Source organism: Agrilus planipennis, unplaced genomic scaffold, assembly GCF_000699045.2.
Source record: "Agrilus planipennis isolate EAB-ADULT unplaced genomic scaffold, Apla_2.0 scaffold94, whole genome shotgun sequence".
NCBI classification, from domain to species: domain Eukaryota; kingdom Metazoa; phylum Arthropoda; class Insecta; order Coleoptera; family Buprestidae; genus Agrilus; species Agrilus planipennis.
In genome coordinates, this window is record NW_020439120.1 from 168,718 (window position 1) to 192,332 (window position 23,615).

Here is a 23,615-nt window from a genome sequence, read left to right on the forward strand (position 1 = left end):
AGACCTTCATGCCTGAGAAGGTGTCCTACCAACCTATCTCGCCTATTTTTTATTGACTTCCATAGAGTCCTCTGTTCTCCTATTCTTTCTAATACCTCTTCATTTCTAACCTTTTTTACCCACGTTATCCTCATCATTCGTTTATAGCACCACATTTCGAAGACTTCTAACATTCTTTGTCTGTCCATGTTTCGCACCCGTACAACGCCGCGCTCCAAACATACATCTTTTTTAAATGCAATCTTTTTCAAATTTCTAAATTAACCGTTCGCGAGCATAGAAGTGACTCCTTTTTATTAAAGGCCACACGACCCTGCGCTATCCTCTGCTTTATATCCCTACTACTCCTTCCGTCCTGATTTATCTGACTTCCTAGATATCTAAAATCAGCCGCTCCTTCTAATTTTTCGTCTATATATCTATCCTTATCCTTAGCCTATCTTTACATTCACTCTTTCCCTACTTTTTCTTCCCTTGCATACCAGTATTTTAGTTTTACTTTTATTTAGTTTCATACAGTACTGATTTGTCAATACCGCTTCCATTTTATTTAAAGCCTCTAGATCCTCCTTGATAGATGCTAATATTGCTATATCATTTGCAAATCTAAGCATACTAATCTTTTGCCTTTGTACATCTAACCCTACAATTGTACTGTCTTTAATGATGTTGATCGCGTAAAAAAAAAGTAGCGGTGACAATGTGTATACCTGCCTGACTCCCTTCCTAATATTTACTTCTCTACGTTGTATCCCTAGCTCTATAACTGCCTGTTGCTCTTTATACAAACTAAGTATTACTCTTCTATCTTTATAACTCATCCCTACATTTTTAAGTATATTTAACATCTTGTCCAATTTAACATTGTCAAACGCTTTTTCTAAATCTACAAATCCTATGTACGCACTCTTTCCTTTTTCTATCGTTTTCTCTATTGTTACCCGTAAAGCTAGAATAGCCTCCCGCGTTCCTCTGTTTCTTCTAAACCCATATTGATCTTCCCCTAATAGTTCTTCCGCCGCTTTTTTCCATTCTCCTCTGTACAATTCTAGTTAAGATTTTTGACGTATGGGAAGTTAAGCTAATTGTTCTAAATGTCTTGCACCTATCCGCGCTCCTCTTTTTAGGTAGTTACTTCTACGTTCCGTTTATAATCCTCTGGGACTTTCCCCGTCTCGTAAATGTGACTAACTAGCTTAAACATACGATCTCTAACCTCTTGTCCTGCATGTTTTAGAATTTCCCCATGTATCCCATCTATACCTGGCGCCTTATTATTCTTAATAGGCAATTAACTAAAGACAATACATTTTGAAATAAATTTTATAAAATACCATTGCTAGCTAAAATTGGGACTACTACCTCAATTTTGCTCAAAAAAAAATATTAAGTCGGCAAATCCTGCTGAAAATAGTTGATGTTGCTTGGCGCTTTAGATGAACAGCACTTATTGCATTCTCTTTAATAATTTCATTAAGTTACAATGCAACACAATTAATTTTCTTAAGAATTGCGATTTAAAGTACCTAATTTAAATTCAAACAAAGAATTAAAGTAAAACTTTCTATTTACAGAAAACGCTTCAGAGAACAAAGAAACCTTACAAAACTACAAAACTGAAAGTGATTTACTAGGGTAAGTTATACTTTCGTCCAATTATTGGGTAGTTTAGAAATATATACCTATGTATATACGCATGTACTTACAAATAATTTTCAATACTACCAACAAAATAAAAAAGCTTTTAAGTGGCAAAGAAGATTTCTTCAAGATAGAAAATGTAAAAAAGAAGATACTCCATTTACCACAGTGAACATAAGTAAACGAGCACTTATTTCAGTTACCTCTGTTACGTTGATAATGTTCAATGGTCCAAACATGTGTCTGTCAAAAATTTATTGCAAATTGGAGTAGATCTCTCTAAACTTTTTCTGAAAAAGATTATCAATCCTAAGACTCGTTGGACACGCATTTCGACTCTTTCCTTTCCAAAATTAATCTTCGCATTACCCTAAAAAACCACAACAACCCTGTTTATGAACGGTAATCTAATCTAGGTCTACCTCAACCCTTCCTAACACCTGCTTCTGCTTCTAATACGTCTCTAACTAGCCGTTCATGCTTAGTGCTAAACAAAATTAGTATTGGTCTTGGTCTCCCGAAAGAGTAAGACCAACACCGAACAAATAATACCAAGACCAAAACTAAGACCGAATATGTAAGACCAAGATCAAATACGCAAGAGAATAATCGAAAAATTACTACTTCCAGTGGATTTATGAGTTGAACTATTTAAAGCAACTGTAATATATTCCTTTCTACATGAATGTCCTCTTTGTTCCTTTGTCTGGATAATGCATGGTTAAAATATAAAGTCGAACTATTTTTTTTTTTGATATTTTTTAATTTTTTCATGGTAGCTTGTATCATTTTGTTCGCTAAAAGATGAATTTATGCGTTGGAAAAAGGGTAAGTTCTCGAGTTTTATGACTCACAACTGTTGATATTATTTTCTTTAAAAATTCACATGTATGATGATTGGTTGGTTGATAAATTGAAAAATTTGTGCTTAGAAAAATGAAAAAAAAAAACATATTAGATTAAATGAACAAAACCAAGTCTTAATACGCAAGACCAAGACCAAGACCGAGACTATATCAGCAAAACCAAGACAAAGACATAAGCTATATCAACAAGAGTATGACCAAGGCTAGAAGTATTTGAACAAAACCAAGGTCAAAGCCGAATAAGCAAGAATAACGCCAATACGAAAACTGGGACAGTATTGGTCTCGGTCTTACTTTGCTCATCACTGTTCATGCATAAGAAGGTTTCCTACCAACCCATCTCCCCTCTCCCCAATTTCTTCTTGACTTCCGTTCCACCCTCTGTTCTTCTGCTCTTTCTAATATGTCCTCACTTTTAACCAGACCAATACGAAGACTGGGATAGTCTTGGTCTTGTTCTTACTTTGCTCATCGCTGTTCATTCTTAAGAAGGTATCATACCAACCCATCTCCCCAATTTCTTCTTGACTTTCATAGCGCCCTCTGTTCTTCTGCTCTTTCTAATAACCCCTCATTTTTAACCAGACCAATACGAAAACTGGGACAGTCTTGGTCTTGTTCTTACTTTGCTCATCACTGTTCATTCTTAAGAAGGTATCCTACCAACCCATCTCGCTTATTTCTTTTTGACTTCCATAGCACCCTCTGTTCTTCTACTCTTTCTAATATCTCCTCATTTTTAACCAGACCAATACGAAAACTGGGACAATCTTGGTCTTCTTACTTTGCTCATCACTGTTCATGCTTAAGAAGGTATCCTACTAACCTATCTCGCCTATTTTTTCTTGACTTCCATAGCGCCCTCTGTTCTTCTGCTCTTTCTACTCTTTCTAATATCTCCTTTATTTTAACCGGACCAATACGAAAACTGGAACAGTATTGGTCTCGCTCTTACTTGCTCATCACTAGTCATGCTTAAGAAGGTATCTTACCAACCCATCTCGCCTTTTTTTCTTGACTTCCATAGCGGCCTTTGTTCTTTTGTTATTTCTAATACCTCCTCATTTTTAACCATCTCTATCCACTGTAGCAGAACATTTCGAACGCTTCTAATATCCTGTTTTTTCCACCGCGTCCGCCGTCCACGTTTCGCACCCGTAAAGCGTCGTGCTTCAGAATTTTAATAAGCTTTTTTGAGTAAAATTTAAATAACTAACAAACTGTTACTTTTTTGGTAAAAAAGTTATACTTATTCTATTAGTGTAAGCAAAGGTGCTAAGCTAAAATTCGAAATTCTATTTTATTTTTGCGTTGTACCAGTAGCTCCTACATATGTAGCTGTATTTTTGCAACCGCAAGTTTAAGCAGCTCCTAAATAAAAGACAAAAGAAATTTTAAAGTGCAATTTTTCTATATGTATTCATTGTAATGTTATAGAATAAAATATTTCTTTAAATCTTAAGAAAAGCTTTTCTTCCATTAGTTATTAGGTAATTAATTATTGTATAAATTTTTATTTTTCGAAGAACATACTACCAAAACGACATTATCCCTATTTCTTCGAGCTCAGCTCGAGCATAAATTAAAACGAATTTGTTTATTCATTTTCTGGAAGGTATATGAAAATCCTCCGACTCACTTAAAATAAGGAATACCGATGGGCTGTTTCTCAATTTAAAACAGCCAGAAAAAGGGGGCAAATATCACCTAATACCTTCTTATTCATGGATAGTAGAAATTCCGGCGCAATTTTCTCCGTAAATATTTTACATCGGGATTTTTCTCCGTATTGCGGTACACCAGGACGTGCCTTATCCTACTAGATCCAAGCATACCTAGATTAACAATTTTGTATGTTCACTATCAGAGTACATACTATACAAAGGTACACAATGAAAATTTAGTCTTCTTAGCAGTGGCGTATGCACCCTACATCCTTTTTTCTTGATGGTAATAATAATTATCATAATAAAACATCTAGTTGAGAAAGAAGAATTCATTAATAATTATTACAAAATACTGAAAATCAACATTATGGTTTGATCGTTTTTAGGAGACTTTCCAGAACTTTCTGTCATAAAACTAGATATTTTAGGAATTTTTTTATCTATTTAAAAAATAGGAAGTAATAATGAAGCTACGTATCGTAACGCTCGATGCATAACTTATACTAATTGTAAAACAAAATAAAGCTAGTTTAAGTACCACATTAAATATAGTGAAAATCCCTATGTTCGGCTCTCAGTTCACCTGAACTTTAAGCTTTAACATCCGATGATGGGTGTCTTAAATGTACGAAATCGTTAAGTCCAAGGGATGAAATATTTCTCGCCTCTAAAATATTGAAGTCCTCAAAATTTTCGCACCCCTACATATGGGGTAATCGTACATCCAGCGCTGCTTCGAAGGATTCATAGAAGATCCAATACATATGCCTCATTTAAACCTGTTTATGTTTCATTTCACTTAAACAATTTTTATGGAACTGTTTTGTGTCCAAATAATCCTTTTTATCTAGGAAATATTTGGATACCTAGGAACTAAATAATATACAATAACATCTGTTTATAACAAATATATTATAGCCTTGAAAAAGGCTTAGATCGGAAGTCGAAACGTCGGTGGAATTACATTATTAATAAAGAACATGTCACCCCTTTCTAACTGCATTTAATTAAATATATATATTTGAAGAAGATAATACAAAAATAAATACTTTTTAATCCGTAGCATTTTTCTATATCTTTTTAATAGTAAGTGAGGATTAATTATAATTCTATTTAATGTTAAATTTAATGTACCATCTAAATTTAATGTACTATCTAAACTTTATATCAACTTTAATTTTTACAGTGAAATTGAGAGAAAGAAACAAAACACCATAGCAATATCAAGAACACTTACAGACACAGGCTATTACGCACCAAAGAGGTAAGAAAAATTATCACACATAAATACCTTAGTATAATATAAATTTTTACAGATTTACAACAACGTGTTACTTCGCACCAAAAAAAAATCCAGTCAAGTTTTCGGAAACCTGCATAATAACATTGGGTTCAAAAAAGAAGCAGTATTATGAAACTGTTCAATATGAAGTAAGCTTTTATAATATGATTACATGATATACGATATGAAAAAGATTTTGTTTTTACACTACTTTTATATAATCAATTTCAAAATAGAGAAACAGTACCCTAGGATGCAGGTGGTGACCAAGCAAACATTTTAAAAGGAACCCAAAGCTTCTTAACCTGGTCGTGTAAGATTACGTTAGGTTAGGTTAGGGTCAGGTTAGGTTTTGTTACTTTTTTTAAATTATATGTTTGCGTCTCTATCTTTCTGTCCCCATATAAAATCACTTTTTTAGTGTTTACTCCTTTCTCTCACTTTTTCTTCCTCTGGCTGATGGTCCCCTTATCCGCACAATTTCCAATTTCTCGTCTCTACCCCATACACTTCTATGTCTCCGTTTCCACCGAAAGTCTTTTGTTTAGCATTCTTCAAGGTCAAATTACTACTAAATATTAGTATTACAACAGACCTCTGCTTCCGCAATTACGGAAGTTCCGAATACTTTTTCACATCCGCTTCTACGCCGATAATGTGCAGCGTTATAGCCGGCAAAATATTGTTAATAATAATATTGTCCCTATGTAAATAACTTTATTATAGTTTAGAGCCTACATCTATTTCCTAGTATTTGGTATGTTGATATTTTCCACATTTTACTCTCTTATTGATTCCCTACTTCAATCTAAAAACGTCCCGGACTTCCAGCTCCTCATTAACAGTCTTAATCATTTCATTTCTAAAATACTAACACAGATATAGCGTTTAATTATTTTGTATCGTGTTTGTTCAGTATTGTTAGTTTTAATTTAAAAGTGCAATTTTGAAGTCAAATAGAAGTCCTAGTTGCAATTATTTTGTTGATATTAACGACACGAATGTAAAATCTGTAACAAAATATTCACAAAAACGACGCACGACCACTGCAATCACTGTCATCTAAAATCATTACATTTTCGCTTCCGCATCTGCTTCCGATTCCGCTTCCATAAAAATTTACTGTTTACTTCTGTTTCTGCTCCTTCCGTTACATCACACTACATATTTTATGAAGATTCCTATAGAGAAATCTAAAATTAAAACGTATTTTCAATTAAGGGTTCTTTGATTATAAAATAAATTCACAAAACATATATATTGAGCAGATGAGTCAACATCACTGAAATATGACTAGTATGCATAATTAAAAAACTAAATATTCAGAAATACATATGTATTAATAGGTTGCATGTCATTTTAACTGGTATGGATTAATTGAACAAGAAATAATTTTAAAGGAAGTATTGGGATCCGTCAAATGGGCATACACCATCTGGTGGCAAAATTTATAACTCGAATGAGGGAAAAATTTACATAGGAACTGTGCACGCAAATTGTAAAATTGTTTATTAAAATAATAAAACACGTTAAAGAAGTAAAAATTTTTTTGATGATGGAGTCGACGAAGTTTTCTTCTAATGTTAAATCAAATAAAAAGTTAATATGTTCAGTGAAAAGCTGCAATAGCACTTCAGACATAGATCTTCACTCTTCACCTACATTAACTACTTTCCAATAAAAACTAACCGTTTTATATATGTAAAAAATATATTCGGAAAATTAGAGAAAAAAGTAAACTAATAGAAGCTTGGATGAAAGCAGTAGGTATCAAAGAAGTGAATTCCGCAATAAAAATTTGTTCAGGTCATTTTAATGCACATGATTATATTTCAGCAAGTATTTACCATCAGCCATAACCTTAATATTTAAAACTAGAATCATACTAAAATTATAAGGTGAGAAATTATTTATTCCTGTGTAATTGATTTAACACAATTCTAATGATACGATATAAGTATTTTGAGGTTAAGAACCTACCTGCTGCAATACAAAAAAGTTGCAATAATGTGTTTGCAACGTTCTCTTAAATCGGTTTTGCACGTGCAAGTTATTGATATGATATTGCTTAAATCACCCAGAATCACCTCACCAATTATATAACGTGAATCACTTTTTAAATCCGATGTAAAAAGTAGGCAGTAAACTTGACGGAATTTGCTATTTACGAATTTTATTGGCATTAAAAACACGCTCACCTTCAACGAAATTTCTTTTCCGAGGCTTTGTGTCAGCCCAATCACATATTGTGTCAATACTTATCATGTTATCGTAATTTAAAAACTTGGAAATTGCACGGTATACTATAGGAACTACGATAAATTTTCCCTAATCGGCGCCATGTTTTTAGGCTCTTCCCATTTGACAGATCCCAATACATTTATCATTTCTTTTTTTATTGTAGACTAAACTTTTACCTCAACATTGGAGCGAAAAAATGAGCGTCTTCCTTAAGGAGCCGTCTTACACAAGCGAGAAGGTGGTGCCCATCTCTGACCCAGAATATCACTACATATCTCTAGAACCTCAACAAATAGCAGCAAAAATGAACAATCACGTTCTTTCTGCTAGTCCATAAATTATTTAAGTATACATGTTGCTCATATCGATGAACCTTTTATTACCGGAAACATAAAATATGTTTGCCACGTTACACTCTTACCAATTAGTAATTAAGTATATATGCATTAACATTCCATTTGACATATAATACTGTTATTGTTTGCTATTGATTTTTTATACATATGTACTGAATACAATTAATAAATATATTATTCATTGATTTACCTACTACTACTCATGATTTATTAATTTTAATTTAATAACATCATTTTGAGCTTTATTCCAATTACATATATTTTGTCTGGATGTTTTAAGGAAATCAAAGTACTTACGATAGAAATATTTCAAATTAACAGTTTAATATTTGTCTTTATTGTATGTTTTATATATTATCTTCACAAAAAATGTAGATATACATTAATTTTAGAATTATTTACAAAATTTTGGTATAAAAACTCAGCTCATATTCTTCAGTTATCCAAGCTCCAAACCATTGGTAAAGATCAAGGAAGAAAACAATCGGGAATAGTTTTCGGACATGACTGTTCCACATACAAACGTTTAAAAAAGTTAAAACATGTTTGGGCACCCCCAAGATAATACATTAAGTGACATGATCATTCCAAGACAGTCTCTGGGGATGCCACTTTGGACGTTTTAGGTTTTTCGAACGTCATTATGTGGAATTGTGGGTTTTTAGTCTTTTTTTAGTTTCATAAAATTACCCTCAGTTACCTGCCATGACTCTGATAGTAGATAAATATTATCTCGATATTCCGATGTCTTTAAGAACAGCAATCCAACTGAAAGGATGCATGTTAGGATAACCGCATGCAAAAATTTAATAATTATAAATACTTATACCTACGTTAATCATAATTTAAGAAGGTTTTACAGAAAATCTCCAAAAAAAATAAATCAAATTTTTTTACCGTCAAATCTTTTAAGCTTCCTTTCGAAAAATAACTTGTAAGTGCATAGTAACTAAAACATCTGAATCTTATTTTAGATATTTATGTTATGTATTGTATACGTCAAACCGCTTGACAGCCATTATTTAACAAAAATGCTGAGTACTTTCACCCAAGACCAGAAACAGCCGGTGGAGAAAGTGTATGAGGATGTAGGCGCTGATGCAGCTACGAGAACTCAGAAACTCACCTTCAAAACTTTCAAGCCCCCCAAATTTAATTTGTTGACATTTTATCATAATGTCACGTATTTAAACTCCTTCTCGCACTATTATTACTTTTATTTAACTATTTTCTATATAATTAACATTTCTATTATTAATCAACTATCAATTCACCATTATATGAGCACTTTATCACTTCTTCGCTTCTCCTTCTTCACTTTATATCGCCTCGAACTCTCTGACTCTCAAATTGTAGCTTCGTACGCACAGCGTTATGAATAGCTTCTAGTCGTTCTCGTATTCGTCTGTAGGTACTGGAGAGTCTCTAGGACGACCAAGTATCACGTTCGCTGGTAACATGAGTTCTTTCTCGAATTAAATGCTGGCTGATGTTCTTCCAGTTACCTCATGGATGACGGATCTGTAAGCCAGGAGGAATAGAGGTATGTGTCGGTCTCGGTCAGACCGAGCGGCATGGCCGGTTCGATTCCGGGTCCGTCTGTCTTTGTCCAAGTTTTTCTGTGGTTTCCTTGGATCAATTAGGCAAATGCTGGGGCAGTAATATTCCACAGTTAATCTTTCATTCACTTCTGTCTTCATTTCGTCCGTCTCAACGTTCTCACCCAAACCGCCACCCACCCATTCCCACGATTTCTGAAAGCAGGCTGAAGAGGGCCTTCCGCCCTACCTTCCGGCGTAGTCTGGAGGGACTGCCCGTCCACCAGCATTACTGGCTGGTGGGAATGAAACACCCAAATTTTTTTTTTCTCAGTCAGTTTGGTGTGCGTTGACGATGCTTCTTAAATTGGTCTCCAGAGTACTATTCCATCAGACTGTAGATGTAAGGGCGTAGTCCTTGTTTTAGTAATGCCCATTAGTTCAGCGATGTTCTTGAACAAAGTTGATTCAAAGTCGGAATACTATTCCAGCGGTGGTCTATATCGGCTAATCCAGTCATTGACAAACTTCTCAACAACGATCCGTGCTTTCTGGTTCGATATCGCATATACTCCGGGCCACTTGCTAAAGTAATCCACGATTACCAATATGTATCGGTTACCGGAATCCGTCACTAGGAATGGTTCTGCAACGCCTTGATCTGAGGGGTCGAAGACGTGTTGAAAACGACCAAAACGTTTTTCCCATTGATGCTTGTTGGAATGTTACTTGACCGTTTAATAAGATCTGACAGAGTTGCAGGAAGTGATGTCAGTTTCGTCTAGGGTTCTTCTTTCCAATCACAGTGGTGGATTACAGCTACTGGTTCAAATATACCCAACTCTGTGCCTCTACAGATCTTTGCTCGAAGTCTTTCAAATTGACTATTGTAACAGGTATTGATGATGTTCCACTTCTTACGAGCGTAAGTCCTACCAATAGTCAACTGTATACGATCACATATCCAATTCTAATTTCGACATTGCATTTTCCATGGATTGGTAATGTCTCTCCGATAGCTGTAGTTAAAATCAGTCAAAGTTCGAATTCGCCCTTCAATACCATATCAGGGCGAACGATGGTGTTGAATGACCCTGTATCGATAACCCACTCTAACATTGTGCTGATTAATAAAACCTTCTATAAATAATGAGTTAGCGTCGTCCAGTATTGAAATGATGACTTCTCTGGAGGCTTGGCGAAGTTACTTCAACATCAAGGGGTTAACCAAACACTTAGTTCAGCATCCCAGTAAATAATGACATAATGGGTCTGCAATAGACTGATTTATTGAGTATTTTTCAGGCGTTTCATTTGATGTGGACCTCTTCTTTAAGGAGACATGTCGACTACATGGTGAAGCGTCAAAAAAACTATATTTCATAATGATAAACAGTTTAGACTTTAAGAAGCTACTGATTAAACTTTATGGGTCTATCTGCTGTCTATCCGCAAGTAAAGCTCAGTTGTGTGATCTTCATCGTTGAAAGACATCTCGGACATGCTAAAGGGAGTAAGGCGTCAATTTTTACGTTATCTATCTTTTAAAATGGGATATCCATGTCTCATGATTATAAAGTTGTCCTTTTGAGGCTGCTGAGGGGCTCTGTAGATTCCAATTAACTGTTAAGCACGATCCTACTGCGTGCTGCGACCTAGATTACAGACTTTTGCGTATGATAGCAGATTAGTTGAAAATACTATGATAAATACACTGCTTCCTTTGGGAGCAAATGGAGTGACACCAGCAGGGTGTTTCAATGACTTTTATCATTACTCTTAATGTAAGTCTATAATTATTTGTAGTTGTAATTGTTAAAGGATTCTGTCAGTTNGTTTTTTACTCGAGAAAAAATTATAAACGCCCAGACTTACAAGCGGCTCCTCATCGGGACTTTTATCAAGAGGTAAGTAACCCCCGGATAATTACTTTAAAGAATTTAATTCTAATCGCAAATTAAATTGCTAATAAAAGAGATAAATTACAAAAATGGAGTACGTTTTAACATAAATTGTTATTATTGTTTGGCCTCCTACAATTAAGGGAGCTAACGATTAAATATAGAGAGGGTAAGACTGTGAACATGGGAGATCCTGGGCTAACCGTACTTAATTAATCGAGTTAATTACCATTTTGTTAAAAAATTATTTCCTTTAAAAAAATTTGGACAATTGTTTGTAGTTCTGTTATATAAATTATAACTCATTTAGATTGTTATTTTATTTTCTAAATTCACAATATTATCCATTGTCTTCAATGTGGACTAGGAACCCTTTACATCTACAGCTACGGGGCTCTGAGCTGCAGCTCAAAAAGCTCATATGTCGATCCCGTTCTGATACTGTACATTCACGAGGCCCTGGACTACAGACCAAGACTGTTTTTTTTTTGTAGAAAATAGAAACTTAACCATTGTGGAAATGTTAATTTTACGCAGTATCATTGGCGGTTACTAGCGTTTTTGACGATTTTTACCTTAAAAAAGCTTATGCGTCTGTTATACATATACTTTTGTATTTTTTCTCCATGAAATATTTTTGGGATACAAAGAACACTTTCACCGCCCGTTCCACGATAATTAAATCTTCACCGTAATTTTTCATGGGTTGTATTTATATAATACATTTCATTTAGCAAATATCTTATTCGAACTTTTCAACGTGTTTTTACTTCTTTTGTTTGTAATCTTGTCTTTTATTTTTTTTTTTTAAACTTTTCGCCTCTTTTTATCAATGGAACCATTTATCATTGCATTTAACATTTAAAGAAATAAGAATGCATGCCAAAAATAAAAAATAGAACAATGCATTTCCACTTAATGATATTTTGTGTTTTTGAAATAATGGAATACATTATGAGATTTGATAATGACGAATGCTGGCAATTATTTGAAATGTATTGTCGTTTGTCAGACACATTTGTATCAGAAGCGTGAAAAAGAAATTGAAATTTAAACGAGTAAAATTAGAAAAGGCCGAGAAAATAAATGCAACAAAACAGAGAACTTATAATAGTTTCCTACTTTTCTAGCAAGGAGGAGTTAGAGATAGCTTTAAACAAATTGGAAGCGATATTGACAATACAGTATTGTATGAAAATAAATAAAAGTAAAACAAAAATACCGGTATGCAAGGGGAGGAAAAGTAGGTTAAAGAGCGAATATAAAGTTAGAAGACAAAAAATTAGAAGAAGTGGCTGATTTTAGGTATCTAGGAAGTCAGATAAATCTTGATGGAAGGAGTAGTAGGGATATAAAACAGAGGATAGCGCAGGTTCGAGTTGCTTTCAATAAAAGAAGTCACTTTTATGGTATTCGATTAAGTGTATGTTTGGAGCGCGGCGCTATACGAGTGCGAAACATGGACGGTGGGTGATGAGGATACCATGGATAGAGAAGGTTAAAAATGAAGAGGTATTATAAAAAATAGGAGAACAGAGGAATATAAGGAAGTCAATAAAAGACGAAATAGGTTGGTAGAACTCCTTCTCAGGCATGAAGGTCTAGTCAGAGACATATTAGAGGCAAAAACAGGAGACAAGAGGAGTAGAGGTAGATCCAGATTAGATTACTGTTCTCAAATAGTTAAGAATATGGGTTGTTCTAGTTTTGGGGAAATGCCAAGATTAGCTCAGGATAGGGAAGAGTGGAGGTGCGTGTCCAACCAGTTTTAGGACTGACGACCTTAAGATGATGATATAACAAAAATAGTAGGTACTGTGAAAGATCTCGGTCCATGGTGACGCCAACTCTATCGAATAATCACAACAATAACAAATACCGGGCGACATGTAGATGGGTAACGAAGAATGGCGCGCATGCAGGGGCAAGGGGAATATGATTCATGCTATTCTGCATTCTGCTATGTACTTCCAAACCGAACATTTTGTACATTTTATTTTAAATAAATTCAATTATAATTTAAAAACGGTCAAAGTGGTTTAGCAGTACCTATATTATAATCCTCTACAAGGCAAAATCCCGAGAGGGGATGCCGTACTTTCTTGTCGAAGCCCGTATGCGTTTTTTTAGCATACTCCTGAGACGAAAGTACCATTTTTCCTAATTTCAGGAACGAGAAAATGCAACACAACCTCTCAAACAAGAAATCAAGTTAGTATTTTAACATATTGTACAGGAGGCTATAAGTGCCTTACTCTCTTGATGAGGTCCATATACGATATTTTGCCAAATCCATGCGACGAAAACACGATTCTTCATGATTTTAGAAACGAGAAAGTGTACACCTCTTGTTAATCGATATCTTTAAACAAATGATATTTTGTTGCCAAAATTTTGCTCTGTCGGCGTCGCTTACTAATTTTAAGTTCTTAAAAAGTTATAGATCAAACTCGCATAACTATTTGAAATTCTGGGCGTTTCTTGTTAAGTTGACATTATGACAGCAGGGGGCGCAAGAAATCTACTTTTTCATCTATGATCATGATGTTATATCGACTATGGTCATACTATTTATGGTGAAATGTCAAATTTTCATATTACATATAAATAATAGTTAACTATGTATGCTTAAATTTTAATAAGCAAGTTAAAAGAAATATTATAAACTGGTGCATGTTTTGCAATTTTTACTTTCATTTACTTTACATTGAGATTATTGGAATTTCTTTATAACGATCGCATATTATACATGTTATACACTTGTCTCTACTTGCACATACAGGTTAAAATTTTTAATTCCGTAATCAGCAGTAACAATAACCATAACTGACTTTCGAAACAGTGTTCTCCGACTGAAGGGTCAAGGTTTAAGACGAGTTCAGTTTTGATTTTACTTTGTACGTGTTACCTGACGGAGCTGTACTGTTACAATTTATGGATTAAAGGAAGTCAAAATGAAAGCATATTCGTTGTATAAATATAATAAGTTTTGAGTTTGTGATAAGATAAATCAGGTGAGATTACACATTGTTAACTATATTTCTGTTTTTTAATGAGTGTCATTTTTTATAGTGATCTCTGTTTATGATACAAATTAAGTGTTTAATGATTTTAATAAATTAGCAATCAGAATGGCCCCTAACTTTAGCAAATATTTAACACGACAGAATGCTCTCTCAGCTGCAGCATGTGCAGGGATTTTATGGTATTTAAGTGCTAGACAACGATTAAAACTTAATAAGTTAGACAGGTAATATATAACAATTAGTGCATGAATTTTTATTAAAATAAGTTACATGTTTTAGAAGAAAGATCAGAAAGAAAATTGATGAAGATGTAAAGTATTTGATAGCAGAAAAGACTGCTCCATCAACTAAAGCTCATGTCGATCGCAAGTTCTTTTCTCAACTTTTTCAACTACTAAAAATAATTATACCAGGATGGACATCATCGGAGAGTGGATTACTATTTCTGGTAGCAGCAAGCTTGGTAGCTAGATCACTGTGTGATTTATGGATGATAAGTAATGGGACTAAAATTGAAAGGTATGTTCTCTGATTCCATTGTTTATGCAACCTTTGACACTACTTTTTACAACAAATCATTGTTTATATTATCTGTGACCATTAAATTATTTTTTTTGTTTTTTGTGTTTTTTCACAGTTTGGTAAATTAATTTACTGAATTTGCTATTATAGAAGAACTGAAATTGCAAATGATAAATTAGTCATTCTTTTTTATTAGAATTCTAGGTACTTATTCTATACATTCACAAGTGTCTAAAGCTATTAATTTATGACTGTCCCCTTCTTATCTACTTTTATGTAAGATAGAGGATTAGAAGTAACCAAAAAGGTTTGATGAAATACTTTTTATAATTTTTTTGTGTAATTTATTTTTTANATGCAATATTTATTGACAAAAAAAAGATGGGAATTTACACACAAAGCACAGGTCATAAAAAGGATACAGTTTTTAAATTTAACAGTTATAATTGAAATTGATACACCATAGTCATTTTTATTAGAGCCAACATAATGATTACAAGTGTATGATACATTAATAAAATAAAGAGTGGTCATTAAGCTGAATTATTGAGAGAACTAAAACACTATAAGATAATGCAAAAGGTGCTAAGAAATAATAGGCAGAGAATTAATTAATGGCTTAATAGAATAATATGTAGGTTGTTTTTAAAGATATGAATGCTATTGGTTTCTTACTCTATGACAATGTTCCAACTCTTTCACATTTAGAGTATATGTGACTGAAATTAATAGTTTGTGGAGTGAGTGTGCTCGTTTATTGTATAGGCATGTCTCAAGGTGTAAGTGGTAAGTTCTTGGATGTGAAGAGAAGGAATAGTTATTTGTAATTCATTATATCATGTTTACTTATAAAATTATCAAATATATGAAGAGTTGGGGGAATGCTGTTAAAGAAAAAAATAACCATTCTTAAAATGTTGTCTTCTAGTTCATTGGTAACCGCATACTATTAAACTGAATTGTATGCTTTTTATAGTTGAATTTCCCCATTACTGTAATTTTAGAGACAGGAGGTTGGAGAATTGATTGCATCGTTGTATAGAATTTGTTAATTGGCACTATTTACTTACATTATTATTTTATTAAAGTATTTTTGCATCGCATCATATTTTTTATGTTTGTGAAGTACATAATGTTTTCAATAGCTTTTATATGTTCATTTTTTTCTCATATAATTGGGACGTTCAAAATTGGCATATTTCCCAATAAAACTGTCGCATTTACTTTCTTCTTTCAACTTACTAACTAGACTAGAGCCATTGCTGACAAAACGTCTACTTTTACTCTCGACAGATGTTGTAGGAAATATAATAAACATAGAAAAGAGATGTCAGGTAGGAATTGCAGCGAACAGTAATAAAGAAAAAGGAATAACATTACACTAATTAATGTGTAACAAAAACAGATGCAGACAAGAAGAATCTGAGCATGTTGCCAGCATCGAAATTTAAAGAAAGTTCAACATTCTTAAGAATTTAAGGAAGCAAGAAGCACTTGTTTAAATATATAATTCAAATCAAGCAGTTATAAAGCCGACCCTGATCTTTTGAATACCTAAGCAACGTCTAACCGCTGCACCGCTTACTATTATTCGGTTATGTCTTTTCACTTGTGTGTACGACTCATGAAGCATTTCCTAACTTAACAAGGGAGTATTCAAAACGCATTAAATGACCACAGTCCCAAGTAGAAATAAGAAAGAAGATACGTCCATTCTCACAGATAATTTATTGCCAATTTTGATCATCCCAACTATAGCAACTAAATGTTTTTTTAAGTAGAGCATAAATATACAAAAGTAATAGCTTCTTCTTCTAGCGTTTATACAAACGATTAAAATATAAATACGTTTTTTTTCTTTTAGTGCCATCATTGCCTTGGATAAAGAACTATTCCACAAAAGGCTCTTTCATTTTCTACTGGCAATGCCACTAGTTGCTGTAGTGAATAATGTGTTAAAATATTCTGCAATGCCTTGATCTGAGGGGTCGAAGACGTGTTGAAAACGACCAAAAAGTTTTTCCCATTGATGCTTGTTGGGATGCTACCGTTTAATTAGATCTGACAGAGTTGCAGGAAATGATGTCAGTTTCGTCTCCCGTTCTTCCTTCCAATCACAGTGATGGATTACAGCTACTGGTTCAAATATACCCAACTATGTAGCTCTACCGATCTTTTGCTCGAAGTCTTTCAAATTGGCAGGTATCGATGGTATTCCACTTCCTACGAGCGTAGGTCCTACCAATAGTCAACTGTATAAGATCGCATTTCCAATTCTAATTTCGACGTTGCATTTTCCATGGATTGGTAATGTCTCTCCGATAGCTGTAGTTAAAATCAGTCACAGTTCGAATTCGCCCTTCAATACCATATCAGGACGAACGATGGTGTTGAATGACCCTGTATCGATAACCCACTCTAACATTGTGCTGATTAATAAAACCTTCTATAAATAATGAGTTAGCGTCGTCCAGTATTGAAATGATGACTTCTCTGGAGGCTTGGCGAAGTTACTTCAACATCAAGGGGTTAACCAAACACTTAGTTCAGCATCCCAGTAAATAATGACATAATGGGTCTGCAATAGACTGATTTATTGAGTATTTTTCAGGCGTTTCATTTGATGTGGACCTCTTCTTTAAGGAGACATGTCGACTACATGGTGAAGCGTCAAAAAAACTATATTTCATAATGATAAACAGTTTAGACTTTAAGAAGCTACTGATTAAACTTTATGGGTCTATCTGCTGTCTATCCGCAAGTAAAGCTCAGTTGTGTGATCTTCATCGTTGAAAGACATCTCGGACATGCTAAAGGGAGTAAGGCGTCAATTTTTACGTTATCTATCTTTTAAAATTGGATATCCATGTCTCATGATTATAAAGTTGTCACCAACAGATCGAACACGCATATATTACAGTCATTGAGAGGCTATAAAGACGCTTTATTCCTTTTGAGGCTGCTGAGGGGCTCTGTAGATTCCAATTAACTGTTAAGCACGATCCTACTTGCGTGCTGCGACCTAGATTACAGACTTTTGCGTATGATAGCAGATTAGTTGAAAATACTATGATAAATACACTGCTTCCTTTGGGAGCAAATGGAGTGACACCAGCAGGGTGTTTCAATGACTTTTATCATTACTCTTAATGTAAGTCTATAATTATTTGTAGTTGTAATTGTTAAAGGATTCTGTCAGTTCTGCTTAAACGANCTTTTATCAAGAGGTAAGTAACCCCCGGATAATTACTTTAAAGAATTTAATTCTAATCGCAAATTAAATTGCTAATAAAAGAGATAAATTACAAAAATGGAGTACGTTTTAACATAAATTGTTATTATTGTTTGGCCTCCTACAATTAAGGGAGCTAACGATTAAATATAGAGAGGGTAAGACTGTGAACATGGGAGATCCTGGGCTAACCGTACTTAATTAATCGAGTTAATTACCATTTTGTTAAAAAATTATTTCCTTTAAAAAAATTTGGACAATTGTTTGTAGTTCTGTTATATAAATTATAACTCATTTAGATTGTTATTTTATTTTCTAAATTCACAATATTATCCATTGTCTTCAATGTGGACTAGGAACCCTTTACATCTACAGCTACGGGGCTCTGAGCTGCAGCTCAAAAAGCTCATATGTCGATCCCGTTCTGATACTGTACATTCACGAGGCCCTGGACTACAGACCAAGACTGTTTTTTTTTTGTAGAAAATAGAAACTTAACCATTGTGGAAATGTTAATTTTACGCAGTATCATTGGCGGTTACTAGCGTTTTTGACGATTTTTACCTTAAAAAAGCTTATGCGTCTGTTATACATATACTTTTGTATTTTTTCTCCATGAAATATTTTTGGGATACAAAGAACACTTTCACCGCCCGTTCCACGATAATTAAATCTTCGAATAATCGCAACAATAACAAATACCGGGCGACATGTAGATAGGTAACGAAGAATGGCGCGCATGCAGGGGCAAGGGGAATATGATTCATGCTATTCTGCATTCTGCTATGTACTTCCAAACCGAACATTTTGTACATTTTATTTTAAATAAATTCAATTATAATTTAAAAACGGTCAAAGTGGTTTAGCAGTACCTATATTATAGGTACGCACCAAATACAGCATTCCCACGCAAGCCGAAAGCGAGAGCGACAAACTTCCACAAATTGGGTACCGTATTTTCTCCTCCAGGTCCGCATATGATTTTTACGATGACCCTGCTCCGAAAGTACAATTGTTTCCTGATACTGTACATTCACGAGGCCCTGGACTACAGACCAAGACTGTTTTTTTTTTGTAGAAAATAGAAACTTAACCATTGTGGAAATGTTAATTTTACGCAGTATCATTGGCGGTTACTAGCGTTTTTGACGATTTTTACCTTAAAAAAGCTTATGCGTCTGTTATACATATACTTTTGTATTTTTTCTCCATGAAATATTTTTGGGATACAAAGAACACTTTCACCGCCCGTTCCACGATAATTAAATCTTCACCGTAATTTTTCATGGGTTGTATTTATATAATACATTTCACTGTTTAGCAAATATCTTACTCGAACTTTTCAACGTGTTTTTACTTCTTTTGTTTGTAATCTTGTCTTTTATTTTTTTTTTAACTTTTCGCCTCTTTTTATCAATGGAACCATTTATCATTGCATTTAACATTTAAAGAAATAAGAATGCATGCCAAAAATAAAAAATAGAACAATGCATTTCCACTTAATGATATTTTGTGTTTTTGAAATAATGGAATACATTATGAGATTTGATAATGACGAATGCTGGCAATTATTTGAAATGTATTATCGTTTGTTAGACACATTTGTATCAGAAGCGTGAAAAAGAAATTGAAATTTAAACGAGTAAAATTAGAAAAGGCCGAGAAAATAAATGCAACAAAACAGAGTTATCAACTTACAATAGTTTCCTACTTTTCTATCAAGGAGGAGTTAGAGATAGCTTTAAATAAATTGGAAGCGATATTGACAATATAGTATTGCATAATAAAAGTAAAACAAAAATACTGATATGCAAGGGGAGAAAAAGTAGGTTAAAGAGCGACTATAAAGTTAGAAGACGAAAAATTAGAAGAAGCGACTGATTTTAGGTATCTAGGAAGTCAGATAAATCTTGATGGAAGGAGTAGTACGGATATAAAACAGAGGATAGCGCAGGTTCGAGTTGCTTTCAATAAAAAGAAGTCACTTTTATGCTATTCTAAAAAAGTGTATGTTTGGAGCGCGGCGCTGTACGAGTGCGAAACATGGACGATGGATGATGAGGGTACCATAGATAGAGAAGGTTAGAAATGAAGAGGTATTAGAAAAAATAGGAGAGCAGAGGAATCTATGGAAGTCAATAAAATGCGAAATAGGTTGGTAGAACTCCTTCTCAGGCATGAAGGTCTAGTCAGAGACATTTTAGAGGCAAAAACAGGAGACAAGAGGAGTAGAGGTAGATCTAGATTAGATTACTGTTTGCAAATGTTTAAGAATATGGGTTGTTCTAGTTTTGGGGAAATGCCAAGATTAGCTCAGGATAGGGAAGAGTAGTCCAACCAGTTTTAGGACTGACGACCTTAAGATGATGATACCACAAAAATAGTAGGTACTGTGAAAGATCTCGGTCTATGGTGACGCCAACTCTATCGAATAATCGCAACAATAACAAATACCGGGCGACATGTAGATAGGTAACGAAGAATGGCGCGCATGCAGGGGCAAGGGGAATATGATTCATGCTATTCTGCATTCTGCTATGTACTTCCAAACCGAACATTTTGTACATTTTATTTTAAATAAATTCAATTATAATTTAAAAACGGTCAAAGTGGTTTAGCAGTACCTATATTATAGGTACGCACCAAATACAGCATTCCCACGCAAGCCGAAAGCGAGAGCGACAAACTTCCACAAATTGGGTACCGTATTTTCTCCTCCAGGTCCGCATATGATTTTTACGATGACCCTGCTCCGAAAGTACAATTGTTTCCTGATACTGTACATTCACGAGGCCCTGGACTACAGACCAAGACTGTTTTTTTTTTGTAGAAAATAGAAACTTAACCATTGTGGAAATGTTAATTTTACGCAGTATCATTGGCGGTTACTAGCGTTTTTGACGATTTTTACCTTAAAAAAGCTTATGCGTCTGTTATACATATACTTTTGTATTTTTTCTCCATGAAATATTTTTGGGATACAAAGAACACTTTCACCGCCCGTTCCACGATAATTAAATCTTCGAATAATCGCAACAATAACAAATACCGGGCGACATGTAGATGGGTAACGAAGAATGGCGCGCATGCAGGGGCAAGGGGAATATGATTCATGCTATTCTGCATTCTGCTATGTACTTCCAAACCGAACATTTTGTACATTTTATTTTAAATAAATTCAATTATAATTTAAAAACGGTCAAAGTGGTTTAGCAGTACCTATATTATAGGTACGCACCAAATACAGCATTCCCACGCAAGCCGAAAGCGAGAGCGACAAACTTCCACAAATTGGGTACCGTATTTTCTCCTCCAGGTCCGCATATGATTTTTACGATGACCCTGCTCCGAAAGTACAATTGTTTCCTGATTTCAGAAATGAGAAAGTGTAATATAACCTCTCAGACAAGAAATCGCATTTACTGTTCATTGGGAAAATATTTTAACATCCTCTACATGGCAAAATCCCGAGAGGGGATGCCGTACTTTCTTGTCGAAGCCCGTATGCGTTTTTTTAGCATACTCCTGAGACGAAAGTACCATTTTTCCTAATTTCAGGAACGAGAAAATGCAACACAACCTCTCAAACAAGAAATCGAGTTAGTCTTTTAACATCTTCCTTGTGGATATTGTACAGGAGGCTATAAGTGCCGTACTCTCTTGATGAGGTCCATATACGATATTTTGCCAAATCCATTCGACGAAAACACGATTCTTCATGATTTTAGAAACGAGAAAGTGTAACCTCTTATTAATCGATATCTTTAAACAAATGATATTTTGTTGCCAAAATTTTGCTCCGTCGGCGTCGCTTACTAATTTTAATTTCTTAAAAAATTATAGATCAAACTCGCATAACTATTTGAAATTCTGGGCGTTTCTTGTTAAGTTGACATTATGACAGCAGGGGGCGCAAGAAATCTACTTTTTCATCTATGATCATGATGTTATATCGACTATGGTCATACTATTTATGGTGAAATGTCAAATTTTCATATTACATATAAATAATAGTTAACTATGTATGCTTAAATTTTAATAAGCAAGTTAAAGGAAATATTATAAACTGGTGCATGTTTTGCAATTTTTACTTTCATTTACTTTACATTGAGATTATTGGAATTTCTTTATAACGATCGCATATTATACATGTTATACACTTGTCTCTACTTGCACATACAGGTTAAAATTTTTAATTCCGTAATCAGCAGTAACAATAACCATAACTGACTTTCGAAACAGTGTTCTCCGACTGAAGGGTCAAGGTTTAAGACGAGTTCAGTTTTGATTTTACTTTGTACGTGTTACCTGACGGAGCTGTACTGTTACAATTTATGGATTAAAGGAAGTCAAAATGAAAGCATATTCGTTGTATAAATATAATAAGTTTTGAGTTTGTGATAAGATAAATCAGGTGAGATTACACATTGTTAACTATATTTCTGTTTTTTAATGAGTGTCATTTTTTATAGTGATCTCTGTTTATGATACAAATTAAGTGTTTAATGATTTTAATAAATTAGCAATCAGAATGGCCCCTAACTTTAGCAAATATTTAACACGACAGAATGCTCTCTCAGCTGCAGCATGTGCAGGGATTTTATGGTATTTAAGTGCTAGACAACGATTAAAACTTAATAAGTTAGACAGGTAATATATAACAATTAGTGCATGAATTTTTATTAAAATAAGTTACATGTTTTAGAAGAAAGATCAGAAAGAAAATTGATGAAGATGTAAAGTATTTGATAGCAGAAAAGACTGCTCCATCAACTAAAGCTCATATCGATCGCAAGTTCTTTTCTCAACTTTTTCAACTACTAAAAATAATTATACCAGGATGGACATCATCGGAGAGTGGATTACTATTTCTGGTAGCAGCAAGCTTGGTAGCTAGATCACTGTGTGATTTATGGATGATAAGTAATGGGACTAAAATTGAAAGGTATGTTCTCTGATTCCATTGTTTATGCAACCTTTGACACTACTTTTTACAACAAATCATTGTTTATATTATCTGTGACCATTAAATTATTTTTTTTGTTTTTTGTGTTTTTTCACAGTTTGGTAAATTAATTTACTGAATTTGCTATTATAGAAGAACTAAAATTGCAAATGATAAATTAGTCATTCTTTTTTATTAGAATCCTAGGTACTTATTCTATACATTCACAAGTGTCTAAAGCTATTAATTTATGACTGTCCCCTTCTTATCTACTTTTATGTAAGATAGAGGATTAGAAGTAACCAAAAAGGTTTGATGAAATACTTTTTATAATTTTTTTGTGTAATTTATTTTTTAGTACATACTTGCAAAGGTTAATAAGAAGAATATTCAAAAAT

The 23,615-nt window shown here is 33.8% G+C and overlaps 2 protein-coding genes across 2 annotated transcripts in view; both read left to right on the plus strand.

Moving 5' to 3' along the window:
* The window catches only part of LOC108741174, a 19,465-nt gene extending 11,216 nt beyond the window's left edge, over nt 1–8,249 (plus strand). Inside the window, exons 2-5 of the mRNA XM_018475861.2 lie at nt 1,575–1,635; nt 5,361–5,438; nt 5,491–5,605; nt 7,861–8,249. Coding sequence (XP_018331363.1) covers nt 1,575–1,635; nt 5,361–5,438; nt 5,491–5,605; nt 7,861–8,034 — 428 coding nt within the window. The 3' untranslated portion in view covers nt 8,035–8,249. The remainder of the gene's footprint in view (nt 1–1,574; nt 1,636–5,360; nt 5,439–5,490; nt 5,606–7,860) is intronic.
* Nucleotides 8,250–14,129: 5,880 nt separating this feature from the next.
* LOC108741170 (ATP-binding cassette sub-family D member 3) overlaps nt 14,130–23,615 on the plus strand; it is a 13,189-nt gene continuing 3,703 nt past the window's right edge. The window contains exons 1-7 of the mRNA XM_025977717.1: nt 14,130–14,506; nt 14,565–14,742; nt 14,798–15,037; nt 16,905–17,007; nt 20,908–20,977; nt 22,772–22,922; nt 22,978–23,217. Coding sequence (XP_025833502.1) covers nt 14,624–14,742; nt 14,798–15,037; nt 16,905–17,007; nt 20,908–20,977; nt 22,772–22,922; nt 22,978–23,217 — 923 coding nt within the window. The 5' untranslated portion in view covers nt 14,130–14,506; nt 14,565–14,623. The remainder of the gene's footprint in view (nt 14,507–14,564; nt 14,743–14,797; nt 15,038–16,904; nt 17,008–20,907; nt 20,978–22,771; nt 22,923–22,977; nt 23,218–23,615) is intronic.